The 14,020-nt window shown below is 40.7% G+C and overlaps 1 protein-coding gene across 1 annotated transcript in view; it reads left to right on the forward strand.

Annotated features, from left to right (window-relative positions):
• Positions 1-14,020, forward strand: part of SPATA17 (spermatogenesis associated 17) — a 210,180-nt gene that overhangs the window by 37,897 nt on the left and 158,263 nt on the right. Inside the window, exon 4 of the mRNA XM_089685004.1 lies at positions 743-793. Coding sequence (XP_089541130.1) covers positions 743-793 — 51 coding nt within the window. The remainder of the gene's footprint in view (positions 1-742; positions 794-14,020) is intronic.

Raw genomic sequence — 14,020 nt, forward strand, 5'->3', positions numbered from 1 at the left:
ATTTGTAAATAACATATTGCAGCCAACTGTTTCTTAATTGCCCAGCCTGTTGATAAATAATCCAGCCCTGCTGCTCGCCACAGACAATTTGCTTTGGATCAGACTCGGCAATTCAAATAACACTAATTATTTATGATTTTATGATGTTAAAATGAATATTAAATGAAAGAAAATTCCCAAGGATTACTCGGATGGCGGCTAAGTACATAACGTTTTGTACAGATGGTCGGATGGCTCATTTCGGCTTCAGCGCCGCGTATGTCTCCTTGAAGGATTCCGACAGAAGACAGGCCTATCTTTGAATTTTTCATTAAAGCAGACGTCTTGAAATATGAATTCCTTTTATGTTTCTGCGAGTTTTGGGGCATAAGAATCCTCGGTGTATAAATCATACAGTGGTACGTGTCACCAAGACTTGTGAATATTCCCGCACTGTTATTTTATCCTAAGTAGAGCCCCATTGATTATCAAATTCAGCGGAGAGTATTTTACGATCATACATCTCCATTAGCGCCGGGTCTGACTGTCAAAGATTTTTCTGGTTAAGCCTGCATTATGTATTAGCCACCCCATTTTTGCAATACAAAAGTTTGATACGTTTGAAACTGGTATTATGTATTATGTATAGACTTTCTTATCTCGCCGTATGTAAAAATAGGAGACGGGCTTCTGTGTCACCAGGACCCGTGCCACCCTTACTTATATATATAATTTTTTTTTCTCTTTTCTCTTCTTTCCACAGACAGCCTACTTCATTATGAAGATGAATTTCTACAATGACATGGCTGTCAGGGTAAATATCTCCTCTCTTGTTATACAGATGAAAAGTCAATTGTGATCTGAATTTGCTTTTAATAATAGAAGTAAACTAGACTAATGGACAGAAGATGGTGAAAGGGGAACACACAGCGCTGGGTACAAAGGAACAGGAGAGATACAATAATTTTAGATGAATTTAAAGCTCAACTATTGTCTAGATACAAGAGCCATGTGTACTCTTAACTGTATCATGGTGGCCTTTGTGTGTTTCATCCAGATCCATGCAGTAATCCAGTGTAACACTTTGCTTTTGTGCAGCAGTGTCCTGTCATAAAGACCAGTCACTGCTGATCTCTCCTTGTGCAGGGTGACTGGTCTTGCCTCCGCCCCTCCTGTACCTTTCTGTAGGCAGCCTGTAGTGGGTAGAGACTGCTGGGTCCCTCCCACAGCTCTGCTCTGCACAGGCTATGTACAGCACAGTGATGACGCCACTGCTGCTTTTAAAAGGTAGTAACTGGTTTGCAAAGGTATTTGGTGCACACAAAGTGGATTTATATTCTTTATGGCTGTTCAGGAATATATTTGAATGAAAGTTTTGTGTCTGGAGTCCAACTTTGAAGCCCATCTCCAGGCAGAAAAAACATTAGCAGAGTTGTCAGCTTACTACAGGATATTAGGAGCAAATGGGATTTCTGGCAGATCAATGGATATTTTAATATTATTTACTCTCAGCAAGAGACTTAAAGCGTTACTAAACCTAGAACCTTGCATTCGCAATATCTGATCTACCACAGTACACACTACATGGAAATGCAATTCTTTTAGTAAATATAAACTGCTAAATACCTTTTCTCATCAGCAGTATATAGCAGTCTTGTGACTTCTATCAGTGTCCAGCCGAGCACATGTAAAGCTTGTAGGAGTTTTCATACTGTTCGTCGAGGATGCAGGACCCCTGTCCTCTGTCTGGACAGTGCTGATTGGCCCTGTGCTGATCATATGCACTCTCCCAAGAAAAAAAAAAAACCTCTCTATCAATAAACACCAAACTGAGCATGTGCAGAGTGACTCCACACCATATGTCTTATCAGGAGATAAGAGGGGGCACTGGAAGAAGGGGAGGATCAGAGAAGTCAGGATTAAACAGCGTTTTTACACAATGCAGAGGATTAACCCCTTAGGTTCCAACGTGAGTATAACAAGCATGCTTTACTGCATATACAGACTGATTTTACTGTTATGCGTTTTGTAACACTTTAAAGTGATACTAAACAGAGAAGTGTTAATTGGCAAAATTCATTCACACAATCATATATATCATGCCACTGTATTTTATTCCTTCAAGTACCTTATTCCTGTGGTGCTGTTGTGTGTTCACATGATATTTCCCTGTTCTTTGGTAACTGCAGGGAAATATCCTTGGGAGGGGCTTTTATTATATGAGTAATGCAGGCCATAGATGGGTCGTTAATCGTCCGATTTTTTGGCCGAAAGAAAAATCGGCCGATTTTCGTACCGTTAGTGGATTAGTTCGTCGGCCGTTTTTCGTGTATTTTGCACTTTCAGATTATCGGTTATGTTGGGAAATTTGCATCCGATTTGGACAATCGGTCGATTTTCCCAGCAATGATGGCCAAATCGGACGATCGTTTTAACAATAAAAAATCTGCGCATGAGCTGTGACCTGAAAGGGACAGAAGTTATGATGTGAACTTTATGATTTAGTCGGATGATTTTTTGATTCGTTGGTGGTAACGTCGGCCGAACCAACGAACGATTTTTCATTTATCGTTCGAAAAATCGGCCGGTGTTCGACCCGTCTATGGCCTGCATAAGAGTCTCTGCCTTGCCAGCACTGATTGGTGCTGTACCAGGTACATGACTAAAGCAAAAACAGTTTCAGAAGAGCACTTTAAAGCAAATTATAAGTATCAAAGAACTGTTTTATAACTCTATTTAACTCTTTATTGAATATCAAATGTGTATTTTTTGTGCATTAATATGGTGTAGGCGGAGTCAAAGAAGATTGACACTAACTTCCATTTTGTTCAAAGGATATCTGCACTCTAGACATTTTTTCCTTTACAGGTATTAGCAATTACATTAGATATATTTAATACTGGTGTATATTAAAGCTAAGTTTCTTTGTGAGTTTCTTAGTGAATGTAATGAATCAACATACTATATCCTGTCACCATAGTGTTTAGCAGTAGCGGAACATGGAGGAGGAGGGAGGGGAGTGCCATTTCCCTCTGTGTATATGCCCACGTATGTGACTCTACAATCATGTGAGCTGCACAGATGAGAACAAGGAGAAAATGAAGAGCTTATAAAGAAACTAAAATGGGGGCATGTTCAGTAGAGGACACCAGCTGGTCTACACAATCTAAGCCAGCAATGGGGACACAGAGAAGATGGGAGGGACAGCTGAGAGCAGGATCAGCCAGGTGTATTTCACTCTACACAAAACAAATGCTTTAGTGGCTTTGTGAGTACAAACACTCTGTTATACACAGGGGCGGACTGACAACTCATGGGGCCCCCGGGCAATAGGAGATCATGGGGCCCCTGTGTCCTTGCCCAAACTCAAAAAAGCCTGTGAAAAAGGGGCATCTCATGAGGCCCCCTACTGACCCCGGGCCCTCGGGCAGTGCTCGAGTTTCCAAATGGTCAGTCCGCCCCTGGTTACACAGCATGTATTGAGAGTTTTTCATAGTCTAGGTTTAATGGTATTTTAACCTAGGGAAGTGTACATGCTTTACAAAGCCATTCTGAATATTGTTTTTTCGGCTTGGCATACAGGAAGCCTGTATTGGAAGCAAGAATTATAGGCACTGGAAAACAGACACTACAAGGTGTTTGATCTTAATTGTTTTATAAGAAAAAATTGGGTCTAATGACGAGGGTAGAAGGTGTGCCTACTTTCCACAAACATCAGAAGTCACTGTGTTTTTGGGGACTGCAGCAAAACTGGAATAAATAGATTTTTGTTACATACCAGCGACAACAGGGCACCTTATCGTGCCAACTTCCTAGCATTTACTTTCTATTACAATTTGGGTTTGATACAAATTTATTTTTGATAGTCTTGGAGCTATTTTAACAAAATATCCATTCTAGAACATAATCTACAAACCCAGCTCTCTGAAACCTCCTACTGATGAGAAAAACATATTGGCGAGACGCAGAGTAAAGTGTGTCCTTTGCTTTCAACTCAAATGTATCAGATTGCTGCAAACTAGACTGCAACATTGATTTCCAGTACCGACTCCCAAAATAGTAAACACATTTAAATTGATAGGACATCTGGGTAAAGGGGATATATTAGAAAGAGACAGGCATATAACATAATGCTCCTTGAAGAGAAAATATGCCCTACTTAAAGCAGACCTTCATTTTCTATAAGAACTTTTCTTGTAATAATTTCAAGCACAGATCTTTATTTTTCTATTTTGAATTTTTCTGCTGTTATGCTAATTACAATATTTTATTTCAGATGTTGTGGGTTAGGATCAATCCTTCAGCAACAGCTTGCCAGGTTCCTTGTAACTTGGGGATAGAATGTGTACATAAGTTCCAAGCTCTGCCCACTTGCTGTATAACAGCCCTTCTTTTTTCTCCAGAGGAAACCTTAAAATATTTTTTAGGTTGGAGGAAACCCCTAGCAAGATTAGTTCATTGGGGGTCCTTGGGAATATAAACTTTATGGTGGTGGAAATGGGAAGAATGTTCCCTTATAGGGGTGGCCAGAACGACACTCTTGCAGTAATTCTGCTGGCTCTGCCAAGTGGCATTGGACCTGGAACTATACAGGCATCATCAGAAGAAAGGTCAGTTAGTCACAGTTCAAGGGACCCCTAGCTACCCCTGGAGGAGTCCTAGGGTTCCACAAAACCTTGGTTGGGAATAATTACTCTAAAAGGTCTCATTCTATCTTATATAAGATCATTGTGGTTGCAGTGGTGTTGAATTAAGTTGGAAATGGTAACATACCTAGTTGATTCCTTTTAGAGAATTATCTTTGTCTTTAATCTGGGCTGCTCCCTAACATAGGCGAACCTCCAAGAGGCAAGGATTGACATGAAAAATAACTCTGGAAAAGTTGAACTGAAGGAGTGCCAAACACAAAAAAAATTGGTAGCCAAAAATTTTTAAAGCTTTCTTTATATTTTACTTGTTTAAATCTATCAAGAAAAATATTGTATTTCAGAGTTCTCAAAATGCCTCTTGTTTCAGGGCTTATGAAATTAGCAGTGTGTCTAAAACTGCTGTGATAGGAACAGATAATAGCCCAGGATGGCTGACAGGTGTCAGCACAATGGGCTGTTTAACAGTGCTAGCTCTATATACAACCCTAATATTGCACACCAACTGCAGGACCACATGTTAGCTGCTATGCCATGGATCTGGTTTGACAAAGGGGCCACTCCCCGAAACACGTTGCCTAGGAAATTATTCACATCACGTCCTGTTTGTGCGGGCTCCCACTGTGTTCTCTCAGTGTGTGAGCTTCCGGTTTCCTGCCATGTCTCTTCTGGAAACTTCTGGAGACACCAGTAGACAGGATTTCCCTTCCCCTCAGGAGTTCCAAGATTATGTGGACACATTGCCGTACATCATCATTATCAAGGCATTACTTCTGCTGCTTCCAAACCTACCATCCACATTAACATTGTGGAACGTGGGACTATGTAAGCCTCATTCCTTACCCGCACCGGGGCTGTGACTTTTGGTGATGAATTTAGGTATATTAAAAATGTTGTTTTTGAATTGAATAAACTGGTCTTTGCAGACTTCGAATTTGTGCTGGTACTTGTGTGCTATCTCCATAGTGCTATCAATAGCCACAATATTGGATACAGCATTTATTCACTGAGCCTCACACAGCCTCAGTGGTTCTTTAGGTTGTCCTGTTCCACCACATCAAGGTGGCATCACATATAGCTGCCGGAGGAAATACCCATTGCCTGGCTCTTCCTGTAATTATAGTCCACTGGATCCAGACTTTATGGGTTTTGGTTAGGAGTACTTTTGAGTCCATTTAACATTCTGCCATTTCACCCAGCCCTGATGGAGGAGGATTGTGTGGCCCCTAAAATGTGTTAGCTTTCTTTTTCCCTTCTTGTTATATCGCTGAGCAATACTGATTTTTGACTCCTAAGCATTTTCCACTTGGAGCATCTTTATACATTTTTGGGTAAATGTCCATCTGTGGGGGTATCTATCCTTGTGGTGAGCTGCCAACTGCAAGTAGGCTCAGGTAATGACTTTGTCCACAGTTTGATCACCTGTGAAAATCTTGCGGGTGCCATTCATCCTGGCACACTAGCAAGGTGCCAGAAATTTAAACAGATCTGCACATCTACATTCTGGAAAGTATTGCAAACAGGCAGGTATGTTTTTTCATTTCATTTAACTAATGCCTGGAAAGCTTCGGCATAGAAAGATTTGTCAGTACGTCTGAACCATCCTAGGACAGCCTACCTCACTTTGTTATCATTGTGTTCACTATTCCCACAGCAAAATTTGTTTCTTGAGCAATTTCACGACAGGTTATGCATCGATTATCCATGATCAGGTGTTCCACATGCTGAATTTTTACAGGAATGACTGCTGTGGGCTGGGAACCACCACGACCGGGATCGTCATCACTACATGCTGTTCCATGCACGCACTAACACTGTTGTCTGCCATCTTGATTAACAATTTCTGCACTGGCCTGCAACATGTGCGCAGCCTATCAGTAAGAGGACACACTTGACACATACTGCTGTGTGTAGTACCGCCACGCTAGCATCGCTTTTTATACCTGTAAAATTAAAAGTCCTGGTTTGACTTGAACCTATATATATAGATATATATATATACAGTGCTCAGCATAAATGAGTACACCTGTTTTGAAAAGTAAGATTTTAATCAATAACTCAATGTACACAAGAACAATTTCCAAAATTTTGACACTGAGTTTTATAGAACATTTGTTTAGCTCATTACATGAAAGTAAGGTTAATAATATAACTTAGGTTACAAAATCTTCAGTTTTACTCACATTAGTTGAAGCAAAAATTAATACATCCTACAACAAAAACTACTACATCTAGTATTTTGTATGACCTCCATGTTTTGTAAGGACAGCAACCAGCGGCCTATTTACTACAAGGCAAACAAGGCACTTGCCTAGGGCAGCATTTTTCATGGGGGCAGCACATCCCCACAGAAGAAGGGATGAAAGAAGGGACATACACACCATAGGAATCAGGTGGGATCCAAGAGAGGCTGCGGGCTACTTGATGTTGTATGTAGAGCCTTACTCTCGTTCCCGGGGATGTCCGGAGCTGTGAAGATAAGTGTCTTTCTCTCTATCGCCGAGGGGGGGGGGTTAATGGAAGGCTCTCCCAGGTGGGGGGCAGGGGTCAATGTCAGGCTCTCTCCACGGGAGGGGGAAGGGGGAGTTTGGTTTGTGTCTATGGGGGCAGATGTTTTTTGTGTTGCCTAGGGCAGCACAAAACCTAAATACACAACTGACAGCACCAAGTCTTCTAGGCAAGGAATGAGCAAGTTGGTGACATATTGCAACATCTATTTTTTTCCATTCTTCAAGAACGACCTCTTTTAGAGACTGCAGGCTGGATGGAGAGTGATGTTCAACTTGTCTCTTCAGAATTCCCCATAGGTGTTCGATTGGGTTTAGATCAGGAGACATACTTGGCCACTGAACCACTTTCACCCTGTTCTTCTTCACAAATGCAGAAGTGGCCTTAGATGTGTGTTTTGCATCATTGTCATGTTGGAAAAGTACACGACGACCAAGGGCACGGATTGATGGTAGCATTTTCTCTTTCAATATAGAGCAGTACATCTGTGAATTTATGACACCATCAATGAAAAGCAGCTCCCTGACACCAGGGGCACTCATGCAGCCCCACAGAAGGACACCAAAACCATGTTTCACTGTAGGCATCAAGCATTTTTCTTTGTACTCCTCACTTTTGCAACGTTACACAGTTTTGAAGTCATCAGTTCCAAAAACATTTATCTTGGTCTCATCACTCCCGAGTACAGAGTCCCAGTAGTCTTCTTTTTTTTCAGCATGGACCCTGACAAATTCTAGGCAGGCTTTTTTGTGCATGGACCCTGGACAAATTCTTTTGTGCGTGGGCGTTAGGAGAGCCTTCCTTTGTGGATGACACCCATGCATGTCATTCCTTTGCAGTGTACGCCATATTGTGTCATAGGAATCACATTAGTTTGGCTTTCTACTTCTTTAGCTAACTGCAGTGAACTTGCATGGCAATTTCCTTCTACCCTTCTCATCAGAAGACGCTGCTGTCGGTGTTAAATTCCATGGACAGCCTGGGCGTCTCTGTGAGATGGTTGCAGTTCCATCTTTGTTAAATTTTTGTATCACTTTTGCTACAGTATTCTAACTGATAAGTAAAGCTTTTCTGATCTTCTTGTAGCCTTAACCTTCCTTGTGTTTAGAAATTATTTTCTTTCTCAGGCCTTGTGACATTTCTCTTCCATGTGGTGCCATTGCTGACAGGGAAGGTATTTTCTTTGTTAAGTAACACCCTTTTATAATTAACTGTCTGCTAGACACCTATTTAATGAACAATTAGACTCACCTGTAGATGAATTATTGTTAATTAGGATTTTGTTATCCAAAATTAAGCTTTGCTCCTAAGACTTTCATTGGGGTGTATTCACTTTGCAACATGGTCTTGAATGAATTTGTTAGGAAAAATACTTTTTTGTGTGCAAATTAATAAATCTTGTTTGCAATCAATGGCCCACTTTTGTGGGAGTATTTTATAGTATAGTGTCCCATACAACATGATGATTCTGAAAGGGAAGGAAAGCTTTTCTGACAAATCTGTTGGGGTGTACATACTGTGTATATATATATATATATATATATATATATATATATATATATATATAAAATAAAACACATATATATATATATATATATATATATATATATATAGATAGATAGATATTTTTTTTCTCTTGAGAACAAACTTTTCATTGACTTGTTACAGAACTCACTCTCTTTTTCAGTTTCTACACCTAGAATATGTGGACCTTGCTACGACCCTGACCTCTGCAGATACATTATTATCACTACAATAATAGCCTACTTGTGTTGAGTTCCTCCAGTTGTTATTTTGGAACAAACATGTTTCCATTTTATGAAACATGTTTTTTTTTCTTTTCTAACAAAGATTTATTGTGGACGGTGCCAGAAAAATCCCACTTGCCATTTATCTTTTGGTGCCCACATATCTCTCCTACGGAGTTTCATGGCAGTGATGCAGTACAGGATATTTTTCCAGACCTCTCTCTTTTTATCTTATTGGAAGTGCAATAAAACTACTTGTAGTGTTTTTGACCTTCTCTGCCAAGAGTTACTTCTTCACTGGCTCGACAATTGTTTATTTCTTTTGTCCATCTGCAATAATGGAGACTGCAGATGCATGCGACAACTCTACATCTTGTTTCGTTTATTTATTTATTTTTTATATAAAATATTACATTGTGGGATTTCTTTAGAGAATCTTTGATTTTATGTAATATCTTTTATATCAATCAATTTGATAGAAGTTGTTGAATGTCTTGATATCCTTTATTTTACAAACTGTCATTTTTTCAGTTATCTACTTCCAAAGAGGATTTAGCCTGGCTTTTAGCTGGGTTCAATGTGTGTGATGTCTATTTTAGCTCACCCCTCCAACATCTGCAAAATAAAAAAACAACATACAGTATATGATGCAGTCTGTCATTAGCATTAACACAACAATTTAATTTTTTTTAGTAGTCCCTACTGCAACATAGTTTTATTACTTATATAACCTGCCAGTAGATCTGTTGATTTTGTTCACTGCCTGTAACAAGATGACAACGCTGTTCATTATGTAGAAAAATCACTGCAACATTGTCACCCTGGACAGGGTAGTCCTAGATGACCATTTAATTATATATGGACCTTAAAGCATTAATAATCCCAATAGCAAACATTTATAATATTACAGTTTACCATTTCTTAGATGTGCTGTGTTTTCTTCTTTTTTTTTATCTGGTGATCCAGCTAGCAAGTCTGTTGTTTTTCATCAGAACAAGCTATCCAGCAGATTTAGCAGTTAGAGTGTTGGGAAAAACCATTTACTACTGAGAGGGGTGCTTATAATAATCAGCTGTTATTTATTCATGTAAAACCTTTATCAATAAATTTAAAAAACTGTTGCCGTAACTTCTTGTGTAACTGCAGTATGAGCTGGAGTTTGGCTTTTGTTTGTTAGTGTATCTAAATATCCTAATATATCTAACACTTCCCTTCCCCAGACTGACAATGCTGCTGTCCAATGGTGCCACTGTGCTCATTCATCCAGAGTGGAGGCACTCTAATACAGGAGGTGTTTTAATGGCCAGATCACCAGGACAAAAGAAGGAAAAAAGCCTAAAAATGAAAATGAATGCAGAAACCAAATGTAATGATTGGTAAGCTGCAATATATTACATTTTTGGTTTTTGGGTTAATACCGCTTTAGACATGTGACAAATGCATTAAATCCAAACTCTAACACAAGAAGTTACAGCAACAGTTTTTTGTTTCTTTTAGGAAAAAAGGTTGAAACCATACAAATAAAAAGCTAACCATTGTAAGCAGCCCTGTCAGTATGGTTTGTCCCAACCCCTGTAACTGTCACTTTTTCTTTTGTCTGCCTATAAAAGTTGACAAAAATAGTTTGTGAAATAAAAAAGAATTTGAATAGTACATTCTATCATTATAAGATTTAACTATAAAAGGTCACCAGAATATAATAGTTTTTTGTGTTTTTTTTTTTTTGCTATAGTGGTCCTTTAATTGTTCCTCTAACTCTTATCTTCCTCCTTGCTTACAAACTGTAAAGGGAATATATAATACTGTATATGTTTAAATATATTCCCCTTTTCATAGCCAGATAAACATGACATGTTGCATATGGATAATTTGTACTTTCATTTTCAACCAGCAGTTGGAGCTCTAGATCCATTTTCAAAAGTTCATTGGTTTGTAAAACTCCTGTTGTTTACAGAGTTTAATAGCTCAAACTAAATTCAGTATACTTAACTGAATAAGTGTGAGGACTGACTCAACTCCCCTTCTTGCAACCCACTTTTAAAATCAGGTCTCATGGAATTATAATTTGAAAAGGAGACACTCAAAGCGAATAAACCACCTAAGTGAATTAACTACATTCCAGGTGTATCAAAATAAGGCGAGGTTCTGTAATTTGTCTGGATTTTTTTTAATGCTACTAATGGCGTTGATCAGCGGCTTCTAGTAGGACTGTGATGCATAGGGCAATCTGACACCGACACTGGATGGGAACTGACTAACTGACACTGGCATCACCAGTGACACTAATACAGTAGTCAGTGATACTACCAGGGCTCACAATTTCAAGTCCTAAACTACTAGTCTGGCCTTAAGAGTTCATCGCCACCAGTTGCCCCACCTAACCCCTACCCTGCCCTGTCCAAAATTCCGCCCCTAAACACGCCCTCATAAATGATCTCATTAAATGACACTGTTATATGTTTTATGCACAATAAAGTTACAAAAATAAATATATCCCCCCTTCACACCCTACTCCACCCACAGCCATGTCCTCTACCACACTTTTCACTCCCTCCCAGCTATGAGGGGGGGTGAAAGAAAAAGATAGGGGGAGTGAGAGAGAAGAAGTGAGAGTGAGAGAGAAGGGGGTGAGAGAAAAAGAGGGGGGGGAGAGAAAGGGGGTTGATCAGTATGTCCTCTATTCACAATTATAGCACTATCCCCCCTTTTAGAACACATGGTCTCCATTATAGTACAATGTGCCCCTTAGAACACACACAGGGCCCCCCTACTACATAAAGTGAATACAGAGCCCCAGCCCACACAGACAGACACCCACACAGACTCAGACACACACACACACGTCTCCGCTCAGGCTCTCTCAGCCTGTCACACTCCGGTTCTCAGCACTTCAGTCAGTTCCTCCCCCTTCCTCCCGCTGTTACACCCTGTGTTCTCACCAGTTTGAGAAGTGCCCTCCTCATCGGGCTATATCACTCTCTCTCTCCTCTCACCGGACCTTACCTGGAGCCTGCTTGCACAATCCACCCTGCGGCCTGCCCCATCCTTCCAGGAACCTGTCATAGGGCCCCCTATGGACCCTGGGCCCTCGGGCAGTGTATGAATGCCCGAATGCTTAGCCTGCCCGCCGCACCCCGCTCCATATCTATCGGCTGTCTGATCGATCTAGCTCTTGCCACCACATTGTTTCCACTCACCAATTGCGAGCAGGCGAGTGGAAATTTTGAGGCCTGATAATACTATACACTGTCACTGTACTAATGCCACTAGCTGGGATTGACATCTTGGGTAATTAAGGGCTTAAGTGTGTGTCTTGCAAGTGTTTAATGTGTGCTGCTTTTTACTAAAGATCTCTCTGTTCCTTCTCCCTGCTCTGCAGGGTGAAGAAACAAAGATATTGTACCCTCTCTACAGAGTCCTGTGATTGGACACAGCAGATCAGCAGGTCCCAGCCATGAATCATTAGCCGGGACCTGCTGACAAAATCCCACTGTGTCTAATCATAGCAGGAGTCGGATGGCTGGGTGCGCACTCAGTGTACCTGGAAGAGGCCGGCGATGTACAGGTTTGTCGCTGTGCTTGTATGGTCCGCCAGTCCACAGTATGTTGCAGCCAGGCAGTCCTTAAGGTGGTTATAAAATATAATTTTTCCATACATTGTATTTATATATTATCTATGCTTTATATTACATGGGAAACATCTTTAAAGGGTTTAAAATTTTTCATGAAACAGGATGAAGAAAAAATGACAAAATATTTCTCAAAAGGCTCAAAGCTGACAATTAATCATGCACAGTACAGCACTAATAATAATAATGCTCATTAATTAGAGGGGCCATAATTATCTTACTGGGAGCTCAGGTTTAAAGAACTATGGAGGGATTCATCATAGTGTTACTTACAAGGTGAATCAGTGTGTATATATAGCCTCCCTCTAGGGCTGGTGCTAGACTATTTTATGCCCTAGGAAAGACCAGCCACTGGCACCTCTACTCCCCCCCCCCCCCTCAAAAAAAAATTCTAAGATTTTTTCTCTAAATCTATAAAAACCCTCAACATCAGCAGCAGCCATCATCAGAATATGCCAGCTCTGTATGTGGAAGAGAAGAAAAAGAGAGGGAGAGGCGCCACTAAGTGCAGTATTAGAAGACCAAGTCAATAAGCAAGCAGTGTTCAATACTCACAAGAAAGGAGTAAAATGTTGCTTAACATCGATAATGGTCACCATCCCTCCTGTCCTAAGAATGAGCCAGTGTGGGTCTGGAGCCATGGATTGAGAGATGGAGAGATGCCAGGATGCCGCCGGACAACAGGAAGTGCCTGGGCCGGCTTGGAACACACACGAGGTGGACGTGACGTCACAGGGAGAAGGTCCAGTACCTTGGAGGACAGGCTACATGCTCGAGCTCTCTGTTACTTCTAGAGGCCTGGAAGCACACTGATGTATCCCTCTCCTTTTTGCACAGCAACGGCTAGGCAGACAACAGATACCAGCATGACATTTTTTGCAACAATTCAATTAAGTAAAGTAGAAATAGCAAAGTGAACATAAAACCAGAGTTAAAAACACTCTATGTGATACAACTCTCAGCAAGCAGGAGAGTAGGGAAACCAGCAGCTGTGACTGCACCCTAGGCCGCAGTGCGCCCTAGACGGCTGCCTAGTTTACCTAGTGGTAGCACCAGTCCTGCTTTCTTCTCATTCTTGCTCCAAAAATGGACTAGGCATGATAATCTATAGTCCATCTCCGGAGGAAGCATGAGAGGGTTCCTACATGCATTGGAACTATGGAGAACAAACATAGACACCCTCTACCAGGAAGTCAGATCACACCAGCAAAAAAACAAAGGAAACCCATGCAGGTATAGGGAGAACATGCAAACTCCAGGCAGGTAGTGTCGTGGTTGGGATTCAAAATGGCCACCCTAGTGCTGCTAGTATTCAGCTGTTTTAAACTAAAAGTTCAACTAGAATTTAAAGTCATTCAGACAAGCTATGAACTGCGCTCACCACTATTGTAGTGTCAGAAAGTGCTCTGGAAATCTCCCCAAAATGGACACAAACACCAATAAACAGGTAGACCAAAGCTCTGACCCTTACTAACTCTTTGAAAACTCAATGTCTACGTTTAGTAAAAAA

The sequence above is a fragment of the Staurois parvus genome, unplaced genomic scaffold (assembly GCF_062004578.1).
Source record: "Staurois parvus isolate SC_StPar_1 unplaced genomic scaffold, SC_StPar_1.0 ptg000362l, whole genome shotgun sequence".
Taxonomy (NCBI): domain Eukaryota; kingdom Metazoa; phylum Chordata; class Amphibia; order Anura; family Ranidae; genus Staurois; species Staurois parvus.